Here is a 14,297-nt window from a genome sequence, read left to right on the forward strand (position 1 = left end):
GAGCATATTCCCTCCTTATTGGCTGTGGGCACCACCATCTTTGAGGGCAGGGCAGTCAATTAGCATATCCCCTCCTCATTGGCTGTGGGCGCCATCTTCTGTGATGGTGTGAGGGTCAATTAGCATATTCCCTCTTTATTAGACAGGATAGTTGAAGCCATGCTCCTTATAAACCGTAATTATCAAGGTTCATTGTAGGAAACAAAAACTCCCATTTCAAGACATATATTACAGAAAATTAATGCTTTCAAAATTGGCAGGTAGGCTGGAGAAGTAATGGAGACAGCCCTGGACTATTAATTTCAAGATAAACCTCTAAAACTATGATTCAGGGAGGGATAAATGACTGCTGCTATTACTAGTGATGGTGCCAACAGCAATACCCCAAAACCATAAAATCTGAAACTAGACACTGGATCACAGGTGTCTACCTGCAGCAAATACAACAGAACTTGCTGGTCTGCTTTGCCTACAATGACCCCCAGACTGTGTGTGCTTGCAGTTTCATACTTAGTCCTCATCCTTTAGGATTCTAATTAAAAAGCATATCCAGCCCGGCCAGTGTGGCTCAGTGATTGAGCATCGACCCATGAACCAGGAAGTCATGGTTCAATTCCCGGTCAGGGCACATGCCTGGGTTGTGGGCTCAATCCCCATTAGGGGCCTTGCAGGAGGTAGCAGATCAATGATTCTCTCTCATTATTGATGTTTCTATCTCTCCCTCTCCCTTCCTCTCTCTGAAATTAATAAAAATATGAATTTTTAAAAGCATGCTCTGATCCCTCATAGTATGCTGTTTCTTGATTATGTTCTCACAAGTACTTGTTAAAAATTTAAATGTGTGAATTAATCCAGTGGAAAAGGACTATGAAATGTCCTTACCAAAAATGAAATTCTTAGCAGAGATTAGGCAGTTTTTCTTTTTTAACATATATATTTTATTGATTTCAGAAAGGGAGAGGAAGAGATAGAAACATCAATGATGAGAGAGAATCATTGGTCAGCTGCCTCCTGCATGCCCCCTATTGGGGATTGAGCCTGCAATCCAGGCATATGCCCTGACTGGGAATCGAACCATGACCTCCTGGCTCACAGGTTGACACTCACTGAGCAACACTGGCTGGGCCAGTTTTTCTTTAGGTTTGCTAGTCTCCCACTAAAGGGTGTTGTCAGTCTGATCTTAATTCATCAAGAGGAAAGTAGTAGAAAGTTTTACAAGACATATCAGTGTCACTGTGAGTTTAATATATACAACTGGTTTTATTAGAGACTAAGAATTTCATTCACACCACTTTTTACTTCTTTTGCAAATTTAATTTTCATCTTTATAACATTTACTCAATCCACTAACTAAATATCTTCCCATGCCCATTAACCAAAGATAATTTCTATGTAGAACTTAAGTAAAATTGCAAGCTACTGCTATAAGAAATGCATATTTATTTATAATATGCTTGTTTGCTCTCCTGTAAAACTGTTTACAAATGGCATCATTGCAAAGATTTACACATAATTCCTACATCCTTCAGGTTGTTCTAGCATTAGTACACAGGTTGTTCCAAACATTCCATGTCTAAGAAAATAAGAGCTCCTAGTGAACACTTTGCTACATTTCTTACATAAGCTTTGTCTGCAGTGTGAGTTCTTTGATGTAGCATGAGAGATGCACTTTAACTAAAGGACTTTCCACAAATTTATATTCATATTTTGTCTCTCTTGTACATGTTTGTACATATTTCATAAGAGATTCATATTGCCAAGTCTTCCCCATATTTGTTATTACATATATAGAACAGTAAATACAGTGTGGGTTTACTTATTAAAAGATTAATACTGGCTAAAGGCATTCTCACATTTATTGCCTTCATATGTCTCTCTTCAGCGTGAACTCTGGACAATATATCTTGTACCATTGCTAAAGACCTTCCTATAGTTATTATTCTCTTAAGACTTTTCTCCAATATAGATTTTCTGTTGCTCAATCAGGGAGGATCAATGGCTGAAATATATTATGAAAAACACTGCATTCATACAGTTTCTCTCATATATGATTTTTCACACGTATAGTGATTCAGATAGCCTAAAGGTTTTTCCACACTTAGGGCACTACTGAGTTTCTCTCCATTATGTATCCTCTGATGGGCAGTAAGATTTGAGCCTTTGCAAAAAGCTTTCCCACATTCATTACATTTATATGGCTTTTCTCCAGTATGAATTCTCTGATGTACAGTAAGATTTGAACTACAACTGAAGGTCTTCCCACATTTTATACATTCATAGGGTTTCTCTCCAGTATGAATTCTGTGATGTTGAAGCAGGGATGACCTATGACTGAAGGCTTTCCCACATATATTGCATTCATAAGGTTTCAATCTAATGTGATTTCTCAAATGCATATTCAGTGATTCAGGCTGGTTGAAGGATTTCCTGCATTTCTGACATTCAAAGGGTTTTTCTTCAGTATGAATACTCTTATGCTGAATAAGAAATGAGAGGCTACTAAAGACTTTCAGACATTTGTTGCATTCAAATTGTTTCTCTATAGTGTGAATTCTTTGATGTCGAGTAAGGTGTGAGCTACAGCAAAAGGCTTTTCTACATTCACTACATTCATAAGGTTTCTCTCCAGTATGAATTTTCTGATGGTGAATGAGAGATGACCTATGAATGAAGGCCTTCTCACATATTTGACACTCATAGAGTTTTTCTTGAGTATGAATTCTCAGATGCTCAATGAGATGTGAAACACGACTAAAAGACTTTCCACAGTTTATACATTCATATGGTTTCTCTCCAGTGTGAGTGCTTTGATGATTAGTAAGTGATGAGACATGGCTAAAGGCCTTTCCACAGTCAATACATTTGTAAGGTTTCTCACCACTATGGCTTATCTGATGGCGAGTAAGGGATGAGCCATGGCTAAAAGTCTTCCCACATTCACGACATTCATAAGGTTTCTCTCCTGTATGAATTCTCCAGTGGCGATTAAGAATTGATTGTTTGCCAAAGGCTTTCCCACATTCACTGCATGTATAGATTTTCTCTCTATTATAAGTCTGGTGAAGGGTACGAGATTTGCTCTGGCTGAAGGCTGCCACACTTCCATTAGAATTCAAAAGTATCTTTCCACCATTGATATTCTCATTTTTTATAAATGACTTTTTCGGTAAGATCTTCTTAAATATATCATGTTTATGTGATTTCCCTTCAGCAGAAATTCTCTGTAGTTCAGAAAGAATAGACTTTAAATTTAAATAGAAAATGCTTCTAAATGTATTGTATTTATAAACACATTCCCCATTGGGATTTTCTCTAAAGGTGAATGTCACTGGTCTAAAATGTTCTACCTAACTTACATGCTTTCCCTCCAACTTCTCTATATATTCCCAGTCCTTGTTAAAATTTGAAAATTCACAACTTTATCATTTTTTCTATTATTACCGTTTGGGGTGAGTCATCTTCATAAATATCCTCCTTCGCTGATAATTCTTTGTTTTCCCATCTTAATTTCCAATCTGCAATATATCAAGAAAGCAAAGCACTTCTTTTTACGTACTTCTTGGAAAGAAATTTCTATGATAGAAATAGAATTGGATAAAAAATAAAGTCCCACCCACTCGCCAGCTTGAAAACACATAACTCTGACAACTCTTATACATTCAATGATTTCTGAAAAAAGTTAAAACAGAGCACAGAAAACACAGACAGCTCACAGAGGCAGGAACAGAGTACAATAAGGGACAGGGGTTAATTAAGGGCAATCAATATCTTGGAAAAAATGAAACTGTCAAGCAGAATGTGCAGAAGGCATTCTGGAATCCAAGCCAATATTTTGTGCCTATATTTATGTGAAAGAACACATTCAATCTCAGAGCCTTGGTTCTAGAACCTTTAATCAATCTCAATTTGCTGTCAGATTAGTATGCTTAAAATGCAGAATTTATAGTGTTGCATTAAACAGTTACAATGACAACAAAATAATCTAAATATACTTTACAGCTCACAAAAATTTAGGCTTTTGTGAGTTTATGTAGTATCTATGTAAAATCACAATTTTCTTGGACATTAGAAAATATTGTTCTTAGAAACTTTCTTATACGTTCTTTATTTCCTCTAACACTTATTTATGTTCATATTTGATCTCTGAAGTTCAGCCTTAGCGGAAAAGTGATTTTCTATCCAACTGACAGCTTTTCTTAACCTAAAACCATCAGTTTATTTTCCCTTAAGTGGATTTAAAAAGAATAATTTGCCTCCACTTTAAAATTTTTATTTATTTAATTTATTATTATTTTAATATATTTTTATTGATTTCAGAGGGAGAGGGAGAGATAGAAACATCCATGATGAGAGAGAATCATTGATCAGCCGCCTCTTGCACACCCCACACCGGGGATCGAGCCCACAACCCGGGAATCGAACTGTGACCTCCTGGTTCATAGATTGACGCTCAAACACTGAGCCATGATGGTCAGGAAAAAACCTCCACTTTTGATTAGATGATATGAATAATACAGAAAGATGATTTTGGATGGAGAAATGGTTATTCTGAAATCTAAGCTTAAGGATCCCTCAATTTTGTTATATTTGGGAATCTCTGAAGACAGTCTCCCTAAGATTTCCTAAAATGCCTGCCCCCCCGCCCCCTGCCCACTTTCTACAAGCATCTTTAACAAAGACCTCTTTTGCCTGATTCACCATGATTTACCTGGAAACATACCTTTTCTCAGTTTTTTCTCCACCATCCAAGGTTCTTTCCCATCCTCCAATAAAGTGATCACATATGGCTTAGGTATCGAAAGACCTGCTTACAGGAAAAATATAGAATTTGTTTAAGCTGTGGACCTCATGGGGAGATGCCATCATCACAAAAGGGACCAAAGGACGGTTTAAAGAACGTTCCCTGAAAGGGAAGATAAGCTTCAGGCAGGATATAACAGAGCTTCACTTTCCTTGGGAACATAAAAGAAAAATTCAGCCATTTACTCAGGAAGATTTCCATCAATTCAGAGTGGCAAAAAAAAAAAAAAAAAAAAAAAAAAAAAAAATCTCCCCTGTTGATGTGGAGGTGGAAGTAAGCAAATTATAATATGCTTACCTAGAGAGACCAGGTTCTCATAATTCTGGACCATCACATCCTTGTATAAATCCCTCTGAACAGAATCTAGCCATCCCCACTCTTCATGAGAGAAGTCTATGGCCACATCACTAAATGTTACCTGAAATAGCAAACACATTTAGGCTCAATTATAACCCAGACCTCTTCTTGTCACTGGACAAAGGGTAAAGTTACCCTGGTTATAAAAGGGGACAAGATGCAGCAATTGTGACAGTAATTAGAAATCTGATATAAGTAAACTAATAATTGGGTAATTACATTCTTGGCATTGTTGTACAGTAAGGGTGAGACAAATTAAGAACTTTGCTTCAGGAGAGTTAATTTTTTCAAAGGGAATAGAGTTATAATTTTTTTTTTAAATCAGCATTCAAAAAAAATCAGCATTCAACATTTAACAGCACATACTCAAACTGTTTTTGTTGTCTTTTTTTAAAAAATATACTTTTATTGATTTCAGAGAGAAGAGATAGGGAGAAAGAGATAGAAACATCAATGATAACAGATAATTATTCATGGGTTGCCTCTTGCATGCCCCTACTAGGGACTGAGCCTGTGCCCTAACTGGGAATCAAACTGTGACCTCCTGGTTTATAGGTTGACCCTTCAACCACTGAGCCATGCTGGTTGGGCTCAAGTTGTGTTTTTTATAACTTACATACTAGGTAAATAAAAATGTTAAGAGTAGACATATACATAACTAATTTATAAACAAACAAAAAACACTTATGGTATACTTAAACCTTGTATTGATAATCAATCTGTAATTAAAATAATTTAAGATTCCTTGTACAACAAGACTGAAGGATGGTTTCATGCCATAGGTAGTCCTTGAATAGAACCTTAAAGTAAGGGTAAAGAATAACATTTCACGGAAAATATTATAAGGAAGTAGATTTCTTCTCAGAAACAGTGATCATTCATGGTGGTATTAAAATATCAAAACATTAGAAAAAGTTTAAATGTTTATTATGCTTACTGGTTAGTCAAATTATAACATATGCAAAAATGTATGTATTTAAAATGGCATTATTAATATCTTTCATTGGTAAAATAGACATTGTTTGGCCATGGTAAATTTTTCACTCCATAAGTGGTTGATTCAATATTCTATTACTGAGAACCAAGATGGTAGCATAAGTAAACACCAGTACTCGCTGCCTCCCACAACCACATCAAAATTACAACTAATTTTGTAAGCTGGCTGAATGGAAGTCCTACAACTAAAGAAGTAAATAAGAAAGCACGTTGAAACTGGTAGGAGGGGCAGAGGCTCAGACTGGGCTGGTCAGGCACCCAGGGGGGCCATTTTTTTTAACCCAGAAGGAGATTGTCCCTGCAGAGGCTGCTATGAGGAGCAAGAGGTCCCAGCCCCACACCAGACCACCCACCCAGGGCCCCAGAGCTGGAAAAAGAAGTCCCTGTAACTTTGGGCTGTAAAAACCAGTGGGCATTGGGGCTGAGAGATATGAAGGCTGCCCAAGACCTAGGTGTCCCTCTCAAAGGAGCAGGCATGAACTTACTCGGACTTGTTTCCTCTGAGCTCCAGCGCCAGGAGACATTAGGGAACCCAGACACATATGGGGAGGAACTGAATTGTCTGGCATTGGGGCAGGAACTCGGGAGCGGCTTTCTATCAGTCAGAGGTGCTTGCAGAGGTCATTGTTCCTATGCCAAGACCTCCCCTGTCCCAGGGCTGACTGGAAACCATATCTGAGTCCCCATCAACCTGGAGCACACTGTTTGCCCTGCCCTAGTGATTCCCTGAGAGCCTGCCCCATCCAATTTGCAGCCCCACCCAAGCTGTTAGCAGCAGTTTTTCCATAAGAATGGCCTGTCCTGGCTCAGGCTTCACACTTTGCTAAAATCTCTTAAACAAGCTGCAGCTGGTGTCAGCGTGCCCCAAACCTATCCATAAAAGGTCCAAGACCCAGCACCAGCCTGCCTTGCTTCACAGCTGGGCCTCGCCTGGGCACTTCTAAACCTGATACAAATAGGAGAAATCTGCAGATCTTTCCGTAGCTCCTGCCGGATGGCCACAAGACAGTGGCTGACTTTGTATCTCCCTGGAGACCCAAGAACCTGTGCACCTGGTGGACAGCTTCAGACCATACCAGATTACAACTCTACACCTCAACAAGCAACACACTGAAGGGGCAGACTCAGTGAGCACCACCACCCTACTGAAGCAAGTCCTGCTCCACAGGGGTATTTCCTGCACAGCAGGTCTCCCACTATAGTCACAGCTGGTACTCATAGCCAATTGGTCTGAAGGTGACTTCCTCCCAGTGACACCAACAGCAATCAAGTCTCAACTACAACAAAACTGTGCACACAGCCCACAAAAGGGTGCATCTAGAGTGCCCAGCTCAGGAGACTGGAGAGGCTGAGCCACGGGCTCTATGGGACACCTACTACACAAGGCCACTCTACCAACTCCAGGAAACATTACAGTTCTACCTAATACATAGAAACAAACATAGGGAAGCAGCCAAATTATTGAGATAAAGAAACACGTCACAAATGAAATAAATACCAGAAAGCAGAGTTCAAAACCATGGTTATAAGGTTACTCAAGGATTTTCATGAGATCTTCAAGGGACTTAGTGAGACTTTTAAGGATCTGGTGAGAATGCCAAAGACATGGAAAAGGACCAGTCAGAAATTAAGCATACACTACATGAAATAAAGAATAATTTACAGGGATTCAATAGTAAAGGATTCCGATAATCAAATAAATGATTTTAAATATGAGGAAGCAAAAAACACCAAATCAGAAGAGCAAAAAGATTCCAAAAATATGAAGATAGTATAAGGAGCCTCTCAGACAACTTCAAGGGTACCAACATTCATGTTATGAGGTTGCCAGAAGGAGAAGAGAGCAAGATATTGAGAACATATTTAAAGAAATAATGACAGAAAACTTCCCCTACCTGGTGAAAGAAATAGACTTACAAGTCTAGGAAGCGCAGAGTCCCAAACAAGAGAAACCCAAAGAGGCCCACACCGAGACACATCATAATTAAAATGCCAAGGGTTAAAAGCAGCAAGAGAAAAGCTGTTAGTTACCTACCAGGGCGAGCCCATACGACTGTCAGCTGATTCCTCAACAGAAACTATGCAGGCCAGAAGAGAGTGGCAAGAAATATACAAAGTGATGAGTAGCAAGAACCTACAACCAAGATTACTCTACCCAGCAAAGCTATCATTTAGAATTGAAGGTCAGATAAAGAGCTTCCCAGACAAGAAAATGCTAAAGGAGTTCATCACCACCAAACCAGTATTACATGGAATGTTGAAGGGTATTCTTTAAGAAAAGGAAGAAAAAAATAAAAAATATGAACAATAAAATGGCAATAAATCTATCAACAACTGAATCTAAAAATCAAAATAAATAAGAAGTAAATATACACTGAGTGGCCAGATTATTATGACCACCTAATGTTTGTAGGCAAATTAGCTATAATTTCGCACTGAAGTTGCTAGAGGGGCCAGACCATTATAAATAGGGAAGCAGATTGTTGGACAGTCGAGCATTGGAAAAAAGTCATGTGGTCCGATAAATCATGTTTACAGTTGCATCATGCAGATGGCAGAGTGAGAATTTGGCGGAAACAGCATGAAAGCATGCACCCCACATGCATGAGTATTTCCATCACACTCAAGGTGCCAAAGATCCACATGTGGCTCACGAGCCACAGTTTGCCGACCACTGTACTAGTATGTTCACTAGTGACACTGGTCTTTGGTTTCAAAATGGGAATTTACCTTTGTCAGATGTTGGGGAAATAATTAAAAACCATTATCTACAAACAAGAGGAACTATCAAGCAGAAAATCTTCTCTACAATGTAGAAAAGAAAGAGATAGGTTTATTATTGAATAAGCATTAAACCAGACTGTAATGCACTTCATAGGACATCACTAATGAGACTTTAAGGACAGAAAGAAATCTGACCCTTTTAAAAAGCCAGGTAGATACAACCAATATATACATGCTTTCAAAATAAATAACTTGTCCTCCATTTGCTACACATAGTTCATCCTACGTTCACCTGGTAACTGATATAACCATCTGCGTTAATTGCCTTTACTCCAAAGAAAAATAAAACTTCTTTATCTTTATGACAAGCAGACAGAACTTGAAACCAGAAGCCTAGGCTAAACTCCCACAGACAGAGAGTTAAGGGTGCATCTTCCTTCATGTTTGTATTTCAAAGAGATGGGTCCAAAGCCCTAAGAAAGACTTTACTTCCTTGAAATATTGGCAGAGGGTATTAAGCTTTGAAAAAGATTTATAAGCATCTCAAGGAGACAAGGAAAGCATTTACAACGACAGGTTTTTCTCAAGGAAATATTCTAAGAAAAGGAAGAGGTGGAACAACGTCTAAATAGCACAACATACCTAAGTATCGCTGCTGATCAAGTTCATCCTATCATGTTGATGGCGTATCCTGATGGAGATGGCTTCTTCCAACAAGACGATGGGCCATGCCACGGTGCTCGTATTGTGCAGGAGTGGTTTCAAGAACATGAGGGAGACTTTACCTTGCTTAGGTGGCCCCCACAATCACCAGATCTCAATCCAATTGAGCATTTGTGGGACGAAGTTAAAAGAGCCATCAGGCAGCTGGTTCCACAACCATCAAATCTCACAGAACTGGACAGTGCTATTCATCAGGCATGGTGTCAGATTCCTCGCATCACCTTTCAACATCTCGTGGAGTCAATGCCAAGAAGAATCACCGCAGTATTGAAGGCAAAAGGTGGCCCAATGAAGTACTGATGGGGTGGTCACATCGAGTGTGAGTCCTAGCCACTCAGTGTGTATTTATATATCCCATGTTCAAAGGCTGTTAAATCGGGTTGTTTACCCATATCTTCAGAAAAAAGTCACTTCTACTGTTGTGGTAAACAACCTGCTTCCCTAATTATAATGGTCTGGCCCCTCTAGCAACTTCAGCGCGAAATTATAGCTAATTTGCCTACAAACGTCAGGTGGTCATAATAATCTGGCCACTCAGTGTATATATTCTATTAATTTATTAGGATATTTTGCATGTACTAGTTACAATGGTCGGGAAACTGCGGCTCGCAAGCCACATGCGGCTCCTTGGCCCCTTGAGTGTGGCTCTTCCACAAAATACGGACTTCTGCGCATGGGCCACGAAGTTTCAATCGCACTGTACGTGGGCACCCGCACGTGGTATTTTGTGGAAGAGCCACATTCAAGGGGCCGGAGCAGCGAAGCCTGATGGCTCCGGCCGGAGCCCGGCCGGAGCCCGGCCAGAGCGAAGGCCTGGGTCCCGGGTGCCAGAGGCAAACTGGTGCCAGCAGCCAAGGGAAGGGAAGGCCTATTGCACGAATCTCTTCATGCAACAGGCCTCTAGTTTTATATAATAAGAGGATCATTGTGACAGCTGTATTAAGGAGAGTCAAGGTCAGAAGCAGGGAATCCTGCTAGGAAGCTACTGCAATAATCAAGGTTGGCTTGGACCACGGTGGCAGTGGAGGTGGCAATGATGGGGTAACTAATGGTCAGATTCTGTATATATCCTGTACGTATATATTTTAGAACTAACTGAAGTGCCTGAATGTGAGTTATAAGAGAAAGGGGGGAATCAAGATGACTCCAAACATCTCTTGACTTAAATAACTGAAAGGACTTATATACCATTAATTGAGACCACATGATACAGCTTTAACAACCATAAAGCAAATAGCCTAAATTTCCAAATTTGAATTTTGAATTGTAATTTTTAAAAGTTTAGCCCTAGCCAGTTTGGATCAGTGGATAGAGCGTTGGCCGGAGGACTGAAGGATCCCAGGTTTGATTCCAGTCAAGGGCATGTACCTCAGCTGCAGGCTCCATCCCCAGCCCTGGTTGGGGCACCTGTGGGAAGCAACCAATCACATCGCTGTTTCTCTATCTGTGTTTCTCCCCCTTCCTTCCACTCTCTCTAAAAATCAATGGGAAAATATTCACAGGTAAGGATTAACAACAACAACAACAACAAATGTTTGCTCAAGACTCTACAGAGGCTTCTAGCAGACAACTGGTAGAAAAGAGAAACTTAAAGAAGATAATACTTTGGAGTTCTTCAGGCTCCATCCTTTGCTACAGTGAAAGGAATCACAGATCCAGTCCCTAAATGGACTTTGTTAGGAGGGAACTGATAGGAGAAGGAAAGCAAACACTTAAGAGTCCTGATTAAAAGGTGCTACGGGAAGATCTGAGGACTTACCTGGAACATGACTTTGCAATTTCCAGTAGTCAACACAGTTGTCTTTCCAGGCTCTTGTATAATTGGAGGGCACTGTCCTGAGATGGCAAATTAAGGACAGGAAAAAGCAGTCATGAAAAATCGGGACTATCTTGCAGCTCTGTGACACACCTGCGTGGAGAAACACAAGGGGAATCATTTTCTAGGGCTCCGACCTTATTTGAACTAACAGAGTATTCCTTGGCACGACGCAACTAAACCATTTACTAGGTTCCACCTGCAAGTAAATCAACTTTTATATTACCTAAGAGAGAAACTCATAAAACAACAGTAGTAAGCATGTTAAATATGAGCTGATTTAATCGTCACCACTCTGCATGATGGGCATTCACATTATTCCAGATTTCTTTTTTTAAACGACTTGACAATTGAAAGGGCGATATTGAAACAACTGTTCAAGGTTACACAACCGGAAAGCGTCAGCTACTGGATGACACGGAAACAAGTGCAGACGGCGTTTTCTTCCGTCGGTACTCCGTGCACTCGCTAGCCCATTTTCTTTTCACGAGCTCTACGAGGTGGGCGCCGCCTGGCACCCCTTCCACACAGCAAGGCCCAGAGGCCCAGAGAGCTAAGGCCCTCGTGGGCTCACACCGCGGGGAGACGCTGGGAGCAGCAAGGGCTCGGGCCGTGCCAGCGCCCGGGGCCGGGGCCGTTAGCCGGAGGCCCGCGCCAGCCCCCCTGGGGCCCACGCTTGCCCAAATCCGCGCACCGGACGCGCCGGGTCGCTGTGCGCGGACAATGGTCGCCGCCCTCACGGGAACTGCACCGCCGCGTCCTCCCAGCGTCCAGGTCGGAGAATTCCGCCTGGCCCGACACTAGCGCGGGGTGGACCACGAGCGGAGCCCCCAGCAAGGCGCAATTCCTCAGACTTCTCCGCGCCGCACACACTAGTTACCGGTGCTGCGCCCGGTCGCCTCCAGCAAAACCACATTTCCCAGCAGTCTCCGCGGCCGCGCGCCGTCTCCGCGCCCCGCGAGAACTCGGCCTGGACGCGTGGGGCGGCGGGACACGCACGCAGAGTGAGGAGGGGCGACGGGAGCCTCTGGTGGACTCGCTGCCTGCTCCCCGCTGCGTTGTAAGCGCCATCGCGTGTGAGTCCCGGAAAAGTGTGCGGGCGAACGTGGTCGTTCGCACGTGGGTTCTGCCGGCCGCCTTCCGACCTGACCTTTCAGACGCGCTTAGGCGTCGGGAGTAGTTCACTTCTTAAAACCCTCTCTTCTCCCAAAACTCCCTCCAGCAAATGCTCCACGTCTATTCTCAGTAGAAAAACTTCTTGGAATCTTTTTCTAAGTTAATTTTCTATAATTTAAATAGGGAAACATTCCTATGACTTTCCTGGGCTGCTTTTCTCTAGGTCAGTGTCATCTCATTACGAAATATGAGAGACACGTTTCTTTTCTTGACCTCTTAGCATTTGCTGTAACTGACCATTTTTCATCAGTCTCTTCTCATGGTTCAATGATACTACATTTTTCTCAAATTTCATCTTCACGGCTGCTGCTTCTCGGTTTCCTTTTCTTGTTCATCTTTTTTGAGCTCTAAATGGTTGTGCTGCCCTAGCAGGTCTGGCTCAGTGGATAGAGCGTCGGCCTGTGGACTGAGGGGTCCCTTGTTAGATCCCTAGTCAGGGCACATGCCCGGTTGTGGGCTCAATCCCCAGTGGGGGTGTGCCGGAAGCAGCCGATCAATGATTCTCTCGTCGTTGATGTTTCTAGCTCTCTCTCCCTCTCTCTTCCTCTCAGAAATCAATAAAACTATTAAATAAAAAAATTAAAATGGGTGTGCTTTTTAATCCTTTTTGGGGGGGGGGGGGTTAATCCTCACCTGGGGATATTTTTCCATTGATTTCTTTTCTTTTTTTTTTTTAGAGAGAGAGGTGAAATGTAGGGAAAGAGGCAGACAGAAACCTCGATGTGAAAGAAACACATCGATTGGTTGCCTCCCTCACAGATCCAACTGGGACAGGTCAAGCCTGCAACCAAAGTACATGCCCCTGACCCGAATCAAACGGGGGACCCTTCAGTCTGCAGGGCAAAGCTCTATCCACTGAGCCAAACCAGCTAGGGCTTGAGCTCTAAATGTTAAAGGGACCCAGGACTTGATACTTGGCCTCCATTTTTCACATTTTCTACATGTTTTCACTTTTGCATTTTCATGTGTTTAGGAATCATTTTTAAATATGACTCAAGTCTTTATCTATAGCCCAGCCTTGCCTCTCCGTGGAATTCAGTCCACATGTCTACCTCTTTACCTCCCAGCTCACATGGTTGTTCATTGTCAAACTGCACAAGTTTCACCAGACCCACACAGGTGTGGTCTCCTTATTCCCATCCTCTTTCAAGCCCCCACCAATTAGTAAATGGAATCACCATCCCCCTATTCGATAAAGCTGACCATCCAGACATTTCCCTTTATTTCACTCTTGTCTTCACCCTCCCCACATGTACACAGTAACAGACAGTATTGTTTTCATTCTGCCTCAAAGTAATTGGCCATCAGGCTTCATTTATTCATATTCAGTTCTCACATTAAAAACTGCAATTGCGGAGGAAACTCCATACTGTTCTCCACAGTGGCTGCACCAGTCTGCATTCCCACCAGCAGTGCACGAGTGTTCCTTTTTCTCCGCATCCTCACCAGCACTTGTCCTTTGTCAATTTGTTGATGATAGCCATTCTGACAGGTGTGAGATGGTACCTCATTGTTGTTTTGATTTGCCTCTCTGGGATGATTAGTGACTTTGAGCATGTTTTCATATGTCTCATGGCCTTCTGTATGTCCACTTTCAAAAAGTGTCTAAGTCCTTTGCGCATTTTTTTATTGGATTGTTTATTTTCCTTTTGTTGAGATGTATGAGTTCCCTATACATTTTGGCAAATATATTCTCTCATGCAG

General features: G+C 41.6%; 1 protein-coding gene across 5 annotated transcripts; it reads right to left on the bottom strand.

Annotated features, from left to right (window-relative positions):
- Positions 1 to 1,187: 1,187 nt before the first annotated feature.
- Positions 1,188 to 12,326, bottom strand: LOC138996981 (zinc finger protein 181-like). Of its 5 annotated transcripts, none has more exons than XM_070398314.1 (6): positions 12,112 to 12,326; positions 11,361 to 11,510; positions 5,099 to 5,219; positions 4,721 to 4,807; positions 3,442 to 3,515; positions 1,188 to 3,221 (listed from the first exon to the last, which is right to left on the bottom strand). In XM_070398314.1, the coding sequence occupies exons 2-6, from the start codon at positions 11,367 to 11,369 to the stop codon at positions 2,028 to 2,030; spliced, it is 1,485 nt and encodes a 494-aa protein (XP_070254415.1). In that variant the 5' UTR covers positions 11,370 to 11,510; positions 12,112 to 12,326; the 3' UTR covers positions 1,188 to 2,027. The 5 variants fall into 5 exon arrangements, with proteins under 5 accessions (XP_070254415.1, XP_070254413.1, XP_070254416.1 ...); XM_070398312.1 differs by having other exon boundaries at positions 11,644 to 12,326; XM_070398315.1 differs by lacking the exons at positions 11,361 to 11,510; positions 12,112 to 12,326 and adding an exon at positions 9,521 to 10,256.
- Positions 12,327 to 14,297: the final 1,971 nt, after the last annotated feature.

This window comes from Myotis yumanensis, unplaced genomic scaffold (genome assembly GCF_028538775.1).
Source record: "Myotis yumanensis isolate MYYU_CA2020_CCGP unplaced genomic scaffold, mMyoYum1.0.hap1 SCAF_18, whole genome shotgun sequence".
Classification (NCBI taxonomy): Eukaryota; Metazoa; Chordata; class Mammalia; order Chiroptera; family Vespertilionidae; genus Myotis; species Myotis yumanensis.